The 11,711-nt window shown below is 44.3% G+C and overlaps 1 protein-coding gene across 1 annotated transcript; it reads left to right on the top strand.

Moving 5' to 3' along the window:
- The first annotated feature begins 210 nt into the window (after window positions 1–210).
- Window positions 211–11,272, top strand: LOC115818269 (estrogen-related receptor gamma-like). The gene is made up of 6 exons (XM_030781608.1): window positions 211–583; window positions 2,121–2,237; window positions 4,179–4,283; window positions 6,159–6,341; window positions 10,273–10,542; window positions 11,028–11,272. Exons 1-6 carry the CDS (start codon window positions 211–213, stop codon window positions 11,270–11,272), a joined length of 1,293 nt encoding a protein of 430 aa, XP_030637468.1.
- Window positions 11,273–11,711: the final 439 nt, after the last annotated feature.

Raw genomic sequence — 11,711 nt, 5'->3', positions numbered from 1 at the left:
TTGTCTGTGTGTTTGTCTGTAGGGCTGTGTGTGTATGTGAGTGTGTTTGTGTGTGTCTGTAGCGGGGTGTGTGTGTGTGTGTGTGCGTGCATGTGTGTGTGTGGACACAAGGCTTTACGCAGCAAATATTGACAATTTAAACATATTTTGCTCACTAATTCATTTTTAATGTCATTTCCTGCCATTATCTTTTGCAGGTTCTTAGGCAGGATGTCCATCAAAGACATGGGCGTGGACATCACTTACCCAGCCCACATTAAGGCGGAGCCATCAAGCCCCACCTCCTTGTCAGAGAGACTGAACCAGAATAGTCCTGGGGGGCTTTCAGACGGTGGGAGCAGCTGCAGCTCTGTCTCTAGGGGGGTGTCACATGATTCACTTTCCCTCTACACGGTTCCAGGGAGCGCTGTGGGATCAACAGGCGCCCCCATCAGGCCATTTGAGGAGAGCGCATTGAAAGGCGGGTACTCGAGTTCGGGGGCCAAGCGCGCGTGTCTAGTGTGTGGAGATGTGGCGTCAGGATTTCACTATGGCGTCGCTTCCTGTGAGGCCTGCAAAGCCTTTTTCAAACGGACTATTCAAGGTGTCTTTTTTTCTCTCAGTCTCTCCTTCTGCTTCTCTCTCCTTTTCTCTCTCTCTCTCTCTATGTCTCTCTACTGCCTTCTTCTTCTGTTCTTTCTATCATTTTTGGTTAGCTTTTCATGTACCACACACACACACACACACACACACACACACACACGCACTCTCATACACACTCCAGTCAAGCTTGATCATAACTGCTAGTGTGTTTGTTCAGTGTTTGTTCAGATTTGCTTTTGTTGACTGCAGGCTAAAAATGGCAGTTCGTTTCGCCGTAAAACTGGTCAAGCTGAAGACCACAGAAATGTCTCACTCAGGTGACATGACAGAACAGCGGGATTCAAATTTAAGCGATTTCTAATACTTATTCTAATATGCTAATATGTTAGCAAGAGGCTCATGTTCTCTCCTCAAACTGCAGCAGTACAACTGCTGACTAGGCACATTAGAGAGAAATGGATGCATAGTTGTGTGTGTGAGTCTGTGTGTGGGCAGTTATAGGTTCTTGTTGCTGACTTGTCACAGACTGAACCTTTACCAACATCTTACTTACACACACGTACACATGCACACGCACACACACACACACACACAAATGGCAGGACAAGGACTTTATTTACACCCCGTGTTAGTGGATTGCTTACACTGTTTACGCTGTGAAGGTGCTTTCTGCAGTGTGCTGTTTTAATGCGATTCTATGTGTGTGTGTGTGTGGGGGTGTGAGTGTGTGTGTGTGTGTGTTCGCATCATCTGTGGCAACTCTTTACCTGTTCTATCTACTTACTTTGATCTTGTACAGTCACACACACACACACATGCGCACACACAAACACACACATGCACACACACACACACACACACATGTGCACACACACACACACACACACACACACAGGCTCTCAAACACAAAGTGTGAGCTCCACATGATGGAGATGAGCCAGGTTAGAGGTCAGAGGTTAGGCAAGCGTCTGGCTGTTAGATGGGATGAGCCAAAGCTCTCTGACGCTAATGAGAGATGACAGCCTCCGGGCATCCTGACTGGCCGAATCAGGCTGATTAAAAAGGACTCTGCTGATTGGCTGATCCCGCTTTGATGAACCTTGCTTTATTCTGCCGTCTTAACCTGCCGATCTGACTCCACCTCGCACACACGCACATGCGAACACACACATGCACACACACACACACACTCATGGACAATAAAGCATACGACACTAACAAACACACTAACTAATGCTAATACACAGACTCTCTTGAAACCTGAGCATGAAGTTCAAACATACAAACATTACTCAAGTGTGTACATACACACACAACACAAACCTACACACGACTGAAACTGAACCAGTTTTGGTTGGTTGAGAAATGCAGGAGTCACACTTTTTTCCCCCAGGGGTTTCAGTAGTTTCAGATGTGTATGTTTACAGTGTTTAGAGTTACAGGGTGGCACCGGTGATAGTCTGAGAATTAAGATGTTGTGATTTCTGAATATATGTATCTCTCTCTCTCTCTCTCTCTCTCTCCCTCTCCCTCTGAAGGGAATATCGAGTATAGCTGTCCGGCCAGCAGTGAATGTGAGATCACTAAGAGGAGGAGAAAGTCCTGTCAGGCCTGTCGGTTCATGAAGTGTCTGGCAGTGGGCATGCTCAGAGAGGGTAAGTGTGTGTGTGTGTGTGTGTGTGTGTAACCTAGTAGAGAGATACAGTGAGTTGGAATAGGGGGGCAGAAAGAGCCACAGCAGGGGAGTGTAGTTGTGAATGTTTTTTTCCCTTTAATAACCTACTTATATGAAAAGTTTTCAGAGATGTGTTGGTGAAATAAATCTGTGTATTTGAGTTAGTCAGCATTCTGAGAGAGAGAGAGAGAGAGAGAGAGAAGGTCTTTACCTCTAAGCATGCAGGTGGGAGAGGAACTCCACACATATTACATACCACACCTGGTGAACCAGTTTACATTGCAGCAGAAATCCAGAGAGAGAGAGAGAGAGAGAATGTATGTGCAAAAATATGTGTGCTTGCACTATGTATGTGAGTTTGTCTGTACACCTGTGCATGCGTGTGTGTGTTGTAATCCTCATTGTCACTCCTGCTATGCCCCCCCCCTCACACACACACACTCTCTCTCACTCTCTCACTCACTCACTCACACACACACACACACACACACACACACACACACACAGAGTCACATGTCCACGTGTGCAGGACTGAGCTGTGGCATCTGGTGAATGTTTGAAGTGATGTCATGTGGCTGTTGTTACACGCTGCTGTGTGTTTGTGTGTGTGTATGTGTTTGGGACCAGTCCAGTCTGAGAAAGTGTAAAGCTCTCTTTAGGAACATCAAACAGAGACCAGTATGTCTGTTTGTGTGTGTGTGTGTGTGTGTGTTATTCTGGGAGGCTGGCCTGTCAGCACATTTCTATCCTCATAGTCACGCTCGACCCAGAATCCTCTTTGCTCCACCCCATGATCCACTCCTCTCCTCTTCTCTTAACCACACTCTCTCTCTGGTTCCTCACCTTCTCATTTCCTGCTATGTCTCCATCCCTCTCTCTCTCTCTCTCTCTCTCTCTCTCTCTCCCTCTCTCTCCTCTCCACTTGAACTAGTAGCACAGAACATCTCAACAAACACACATACACACACGCAAACGCACACACACACACACACACACACAAGGCCTGTAGCACCTGTTACCTGCACGGTTAATCCAGCCAGTGGAAGAAATGACATCACTGCCAGTTTCAGGAATCAGTCAACCTCTCAACAGTATGTCTCTCTCTCTCTCTCTCTCTCTCTCACACACACACACACACACAGACACACACTCATTTATGTTCCACTTTAAGTTCTAGGTGTCTGTGGTTGTGCCCATGGTTGTGTTTGTGTGTGTGTGTGTGTGTGTGTGTGCGTGGAACTAAAGCATTACAGTTGCTAGTCAAAACTCCATTCACTAGCTTTGAGAGGACAGTAAGCTAGCATAATATTAGCAATAAAGCTAGTTTAGGGTTAGCTGTGAGTTAGCTTTAGCTCTGACTGCCTGACAGATGCGGTGCCCTGGGGAGGGGGCTGGGTCAAATTTCACCCTCCCTCCAAACACAGCTGAGAGATGGGACAGCAAAGAGAACACCATGGACCATGGAATTAACACCCCAAAATATCCACCATGACTGTCAACTCCATCCATCTGCTGCCTAGAATCCCCATCTCTCTCTCTCTCCCTCAGACACACACACATACACACACACACAAACACACACACACACCCGAGGATCACTATGGCAATGAGGTTACCATAGTAGCTTGTAAAGATGAGTGGCTCTCTGTGGCTGACAGTGTGTTAATGTGGGGTAGGGTAACAGGGTGAGGTACTAATGTGTGTTTAAGGGAGTGTGATGACTGGTTCACAGCCCCAGTGCTAAAGGCTGTAAACCACCATCAGAGGCCTTTTAACAGATGGGCCAGAGCAAACATCACCCTCTCTCATGCTAGAAATGTGTTTTTTTTCCCCCTTGTTTCTTCTTCTTCTTCTTCTTCCTCTTTACATCTTTCTCTCTCTCTGTCTGTGTGTGTGTGTGTGCCTACACATTTCTGTACAGGTGTGCGTTTGGACAGGGTGCGAGGTGGGAGGCAGAAGTACAAACGGAGAATAGACTCAGATAACAGCTCTTATCTACAGCTGTCTCTGCCACAGAAAAAAACATGTAAGAAACACACCTCCCATCATCTTCTAATACAAGCATTTCTTATATACCACACTACCCGTGTTCCTCGTTACTCATATACCTTACTGCTCACACACCTCATATACCATATACCTCACTACTCATATACCTCACTACTCATATATCTCACTACTCATATACCTCACTACTTATATACCTCACTACTCACACACCTGACTACTCATATACCTCACTACTCACACACCTGACTACTCATATACCTGACTACTCATATACCTCACTACTCACACACCTGACTACTCATATACCTCACTACTCACACACCTGACTACACATATACCTCACTACTCATATATCTCACTACTCATATAACTCACTACCCACATACCTGACTACTCATATACCTCACTACTTATATACCTCACTACTCATGTACCTCACTACTCATATACCTTATTACTCATATACCTCACTACTCATATACCTCACTACTCATATGCCTCACTACTTATATACCTCACTACTCACACACCTGACTACTCATATACCTCACTACTCACACACCTGACTACTCATATACCTTACTACTCATGTATCTCACTACTCATATACCTCACTACTTATATACCTCACTACTCACACACCTGACTACTCTTACACCTCACTACTCATATATCTCACTACTCATATACCTCACTACTCATATATCTCACTACTCACACACCTGACTACTCATATACCTCACCACTCATATATCTCAACTCATATACCTGACTACTCATATATCTCACTACTCATATACCTCACTACTCACACACCTGACTACTCATATATCTCACTACTCATATATCTCACTACTTATATACCTCACTACTTATATACCTCACTACTCACACACGTGACTACTCATATATCTGACTACTCATATATCTCACTACTCATATACCTGACTACTCATATACCTCACTACTTATATACCTCACTACTCACACACCTGACTACTCATACACCTCATTACTCATATATCTCACTACTCATGTACCTCACTACTCATATACCTCACTACTCATATATCTCACTACTCATATACCTCACTACTTATATACCTCACTACTCACAGACCTCACTACTCACACACCTCACTACTCACACACCTCACTACTCATATACCTCGCCACTCATATACCTCACCACTGACACACCTCACCACCCATATACCTCACTACTCACACTACTCACTATGCATATACCTCACTACTGACATACCTCACTACTCACACACCTCACTACTCATACATCTCACTATACATATGCCTCATTACCCATATACCTCACTCCTCACACATCTCACTACTCATACACCTCACTATACATATGCCTCACTACTCGCACACCTCACTACTCATATACCTCATTACGCATATACCTCACTCCTCACACACCTCACTACTCATACATTTCACTATACATATACCTCACTACTCATATACCTCACTACTCACACACCTCACTACTCATATACCTCACTACTCACACACCTCACTACTCACACACACAACGTATATCTCACTGTCTGTCTGCTTTAACATTATTCCATAAAACATCTAACTACATGGACATTACTCAATATAAACATAGAACAGCCTGTTATGAAACACCCTACAACTTAAACCCAATTCAGATATAAATAATATATACGTACAGATACGGTTATATGATTCACTGTCAATTCTGTTTGTCCACACATCAGGGAGTCTCAGGGAGAGATTCAGCCATGGAAACACCCTGATTTACTTCCCCTTCACAAACAGTGCAACCCTGTGTATTTCTGGAACTCTCTTTTCATTACTGTAAACTCCTCTCTCTCTCTCTCTCTGCCTCTCTCTCCCTTAGTCCTTGGTGGTGGGCATGTGGAGAATAAGGTTGTGTCACATCTGTTGGGGGCAGAGCCAGAGAAGATCTATGCCATGCCTGACCCCGCCCTTCCTGACTCTGACATCAAGGCGCTTACCACACTGTGTGACCTTGCTGACAGGGAATTGGTTGTCAACATTGGCTGGGCCAAACACATCCCAGGTACGCACACACACTCATAAACTCACACACTCGTATCTCATATGCACACACGCGCGCACACACATGCACACACACGCACGCACACACACGCACACTCACTAACACACACACACAGAGTTGCTCACATGCCGGCGACTATATACTGTCTTTGCACGTGTGTGTGTATGTGATAATACTGTTATCAGCCCAGTGCTCTGTGTGTGTGTGTGTGTGTGTATGATTAGTATCTTCTGATGTGGAAGCCACTCATCCGCTTTCAGGTCATATGACCCTGAGGTGATTATGTAGCTTAAAGACTGTGGGAATTTTACATAAATGATTTCAACATTTACCATAACAGATATTGGTCCAGTAGTTCTGTGTTTGATCAATAGACAGACAGACAGACAGACAGACAGATAGAACGATAGACAGATAGATAGAAGCAAGTCTTTCTAATCTACACGTGTGTATGAGTTTCTGTGTGAGTGTGTGTTGTGTAGTGTTGCTCTGCATTATATTGTTCATACTGTGTGTTTGGAGGAGGTGTTTTGGAAAGACCCTGGGGGCCAGGACCAGTTGGGTTTATGTGGATAACCTTGAGGTACACACACACACACACACAGAGCACTGTAGGCAAAGTGAATAGGTGGCTGTGACTCTATATCTAGTGTCATATCTAACTCTCATCTAGTCACTTTTTCCCACGCAGGAGATTAATTTGGTATCAACAAGAACTAATGCACCACGCACGCACACACACGCACGCACACACACACACACACACACCACACAGACTGGCATGCACCTGTGTTTCTGTTGACACCTTGTAATGCTTACAAAACAAACCCCTTCAAAGCAGGTGTGTCCATGTGCATGCTTAAAGAAGTCATTTTCTAGGCCGGTACATCAGGCGAATATAAGGCTAACAGCATTAAATACTAGATTATAAACAGTAAAGGTGTTTATACAATCCACGTTTAGCTCTTTTAGGGCCGGATTTACCAAGGATTTACTCTTGGTTTAGTGATGTGCCCAGACAAGTTCGATGCTGTTAAATCGTATTAATATGCAGTTTTGACCGTTTCTATAGGAATGCCAACCCTTGAGTAAATAACGATTAAAGACCAAAAACTAAAGAGATGTCCTGCTCATATATCGTTTAGCGTAATCTGAGTTAGAGAGTTTGGGCTGTTTATCAAGTAGGAGAGGCGCGAGCAAACTTCCTCGCGCCGTGAAAAGACTACAGTTATTGCCGCGCAATGAAGACAAAGAGCGCGAGCCAAAGTGGAGATGAAATATTGTAGTGACCTCCTTGGTGGGTTAAGGATCAGACGGCTTGCTAGTTTTTGTTTCTGTCGCATTAGTGGCTTGAGGCATAGCTGTAGTTTTCTGTGGTTTAGGGATTGCATTTGTTTATGTTCGTGGGAAAACTAAAACGGAGAAACACTGCTGTTAGCTCAATCTCTCTTGGATTAATGTTACTGTCGTTCTCATCAAATCCAAACCCAAGACGTTATGGTCAGTTTGCTGTTTTTAAATCGATAATATAGGGTGACCATATTTCGGTTTTCAAGGAGGAGGACGAGGGGGGAGGGGGTTCATTGTATGACGTTCTTGGTTCTTGTCGTTGCGCATGTAAGGCTGATGGTTGACAGCGCAATGTGAAACTGCATCTGTACTTAACTGCCGCAATACATCGCCGGCTACTATTTAATAAGACAAATAACTGTTGGCATAATAACAGTGGCAAGATTACCTTATTTCTTTCCATTCAAGTTTTAGTGACGTTACGGCTTTCTTAAGGTATCTTGGCTGTTGCTGCGCTGTTAGCGATAATGAATGAAATACAGTTTAACCAATGTTTATGGCTTGACAGGGTACATGACCGTCCATTGGCGGCGTGCGAGAGGGCGGGATCTAACGAAAACGGTAACAGCAATGCAAATGCACAAACAATGAATGGCGACTGTGGAAAGCAAAAGCCAAATCCCGGACATTTTTTTGGCGATTTAGAAATCCCAGCCGGACGCATTTGTTAGGTCCAAAAAAGGAGGACATGTCCGGGAAAAATAGGACGTACTGTCACCCTAGATAATTTAAATCTATAAACATGCCAGCCTACATAGCGTTATGAAATATCATGGGTTTTTTTTATTCTCATAACACACTTGCAACTTTTATCGGCTTTTTACATACACACACACACACACACACACACACATAAGTAGTATCAACACACACGCACACACACACACACACACATATGTGTGTGTGTATATGTATGTATGTGTGTGTGTGTGTATATATATATATATATATATATATATATATATATATACACACACACACACACACACGTACATATGTATTTATGTATTCATGTGTTTCTTTCTTTGTTCTGACTTGGGGTTACTTTCTCTGCTCATACCAACAAGCTGTCAGATCACATCTTTACACACACACACACACACTGTTTTAGTTCTTTCTCTCTCTCTCTCTCTCTCCTATCATCCTTACAGTGACGTACATGTTTTGCTTAAAGCTCAGCGTTGGCCATCTGAGTACCAGGCCTGACAGTCGGGCCTCTTGGGGTGTGTGTGTGTTGGCAGTGAAAGACAGTGGTAATTGAAGACTGATTGAGATAGACACTTAGCCCCTGGCTGAAGACTCATCCCACAGAAAAGACAATCTAAAAACCCCAAACACCTCCAGTCTCACAGCTGGAGCCAGGAAGAGAGTGTGTGTGTGATGGCTGCGAAAGGCATTAGCCGGGGGGGTATGTGTTTGCGTGTTGGACAATAAGGAACACTCTGGCCCAGACAGTAATAGTAATGTCTGAATCTGTGTCTGAGTCCTCACACATCCAAACCGTAAAAAAACAATATCCAATGGGAAATGACCGCGGGTTCCGGGGGAGGTGGTGGGGTATGGTGTGTGCATGTGTTTGTGTGTTTGTTTGTGTTTGAGTTTGTCAGATGCAGTGACAGAAACCCTGAGGGCTTTCCAGTATAATTCTGAATTGTCAATACTGACACATTTTCACATTTTCACACACACACACACACACACACACACACACACACACACACACACACTCTCTCTCAGGAATATCTCTTTTATTTTGTGGATGGATGAAAGTGCACGGATGCGTAGGGGATAATGAATGTGTTGGAAGAGGGACTTATAGGAATGGAAATGTTTGAGATGTCACAAGGATCCTAAAAGATCAAAGAGATGCGCACACACACACACACACACACAAACACTAAACTAATCATCTGCTTCAATTACTGCTAGCACAGCAGACATGTGCAAATTACTGTGTGTTTTTGTGTGTGTGTGTGTGTGTGTGTGTGTGAGAGAGAGAGAGACAGAGAGTGTCAGTATTAATCTATTCAGCACTGCTGTGTTCACGTCCATGCACATAGGCATTTCAGTTTTAGAATTTCACCATGTATAATGAAGTCACTCTGTTATATCGATAAAGCTAATGCTGTCTTCATTATGGGTGACATCCTAAAGTAAACTATACGAGGGCGCTAAGCTAGGGAGTCAACCCTGCGTCTTTTTCAGGCCAGAGGCATCTCTTTGGCTGTCTGACAGAAGATTCAGTTAAATCAGTTGTTAATGATGACTGGACTATTACTTTATATTGTAGATCATGCTGACGCACGCTGACGCTAACTGTTCATTAGAAACCTGTGCAGGTGCTGTCTGACCGATGATGATGCCAAAGATGTTAAATTCAGACTAAAATCCATCTGAAGTCCTTGAGGCTGTCAAACCCTCTATAAACTACAGTGAACACTGTAAACATAATTATAGTACCAGCATTGTAACTAGTTATGCCTACCGTAGTGATGTTAGTAACCATAGTGATCTTGAAAAGCATGGTAACAATATGGAGCAAAGCAAGCTTAGTAACCCTGGTAACATCTCTCCTGTCCAGGTTTCTCCAGCCTGTCTCTGCCAGACCAGATGAGTCTACTGCAGAGTGCGTGGATGGAGATCCTGATCCTGCGTGTGGTCTTCCGCTCGCTGGGCTGTGAGGATCAGCTGGTGTTTGCAGAGGATTACGTAATGAATGAGGAACAGGCCAAACTGGCTGGCCTGCAGGACTTATACACCGCTATCTTACAGCTGGTCAGAAAGTACACCTCCATCAAACTGCACAGGGAAGAGTTTGTCACACTCAAAGCCATAGCACTCGCTAACGCAGGTACAAACACACACTCACACATACACATTAGTGAGCCTAAAAAAAACTTAAAAATGAAATTAGTCATATTTGCTTGCATCTGTCTTTTAACAACATTTATTTGTTTAGCCGTGTTAGTAGCCTAGTCTATTATATGACAGACTCTATGTTAAAGCCATCCTTGAGAAATCTGTCCTCAACTCACAAATATTGCATGTTTATTTCATCACAACGACAGTTGGGAAAGAAAATTTGCACGGTGAAATACGCCAGTAAAGCAAACAAACAATCAATCCACCCTTTTATGCTGTCGCCATCATTCCTCTTGTTTACCAAGGGCTCTAACTGGAAACAAGAGTGCACATGAGATCTAGCATCACGCGATTAGAGATAAGACTGATCTGAACCCTGACTCCTCTCTCTCCCTCTGTCTGTCTGTCTTTCTGTCTGTCGGTCTCTCTCGTTTTCTCTTTCTGCCTGTCTGTCTCTCTGGCTCTCTCTCTCAGACTCCATGCATATAGAGGACTGGGTTGCAGTGCAGCGGCTGCAGGACAGCCTGCATGCGGCGTTGCAGGAGCTGGTGTCTGTACTTCATCCTGAGGATGGCCAGCGGGCGGGGCGGCTGATCATGACTCTGCCTTTGCTCCGTCAGACTGCAGCCAAAGCTGTCCAGCACTTCTGCAACATCAAACAGGACGGTCGTGTGCCCATGCACAAACTCTTTCTGGAACTTCTGGAGGCTCATGCCTGAGACATGCACAAACACACTTGCACCATATGAACACACACACACACAGGTACACTTGCTCACACACACACACACACACACACGCTCACACACACACACACACACATACGCTCGCTCTCACACACACACACGCGCACGCACACACACACACACACACACACAAATCAGGGTTTCCGTTTACCGGTAATTACCGGTTTTTGCCTGGTAAAATTTTAAAACGATAAATTAAAAGCTTGCCGGTCAAAATGTCCGTTGATAATACTCATAGGGCCTACAAAACGTAGCTATAAGGAAGGTTATCCCTAAACAGGACATTAGTGTTTAGACAGCCTGGAGGAGGAGAGAGTGACATGGCTTATGCGCATTGCAAGCTGCAAAGACACATTGGACACGTTTGATTTCAAGTCGGCAGCAGAGGACTTTGCCGCAGTGAAAAAAAGGA

The sequence above is a fragment of the Chanos chanos genome, chromosome 8 (genome assembly GCF_902362185.1).
Source record: "Chanos chanos chromosome 8, fChaCha1.1, whole genome shotgun sequence".
NCBI classification, from domain to species: Eukaryota; Metazoa; Chordata; class Actinopteri; order Gonorynchiformes; family Chanidae; genus Chanos; species Chanos chanos.
This window is presented reverse-complemented; position numbering and strand designations above follow the sequence as displayed.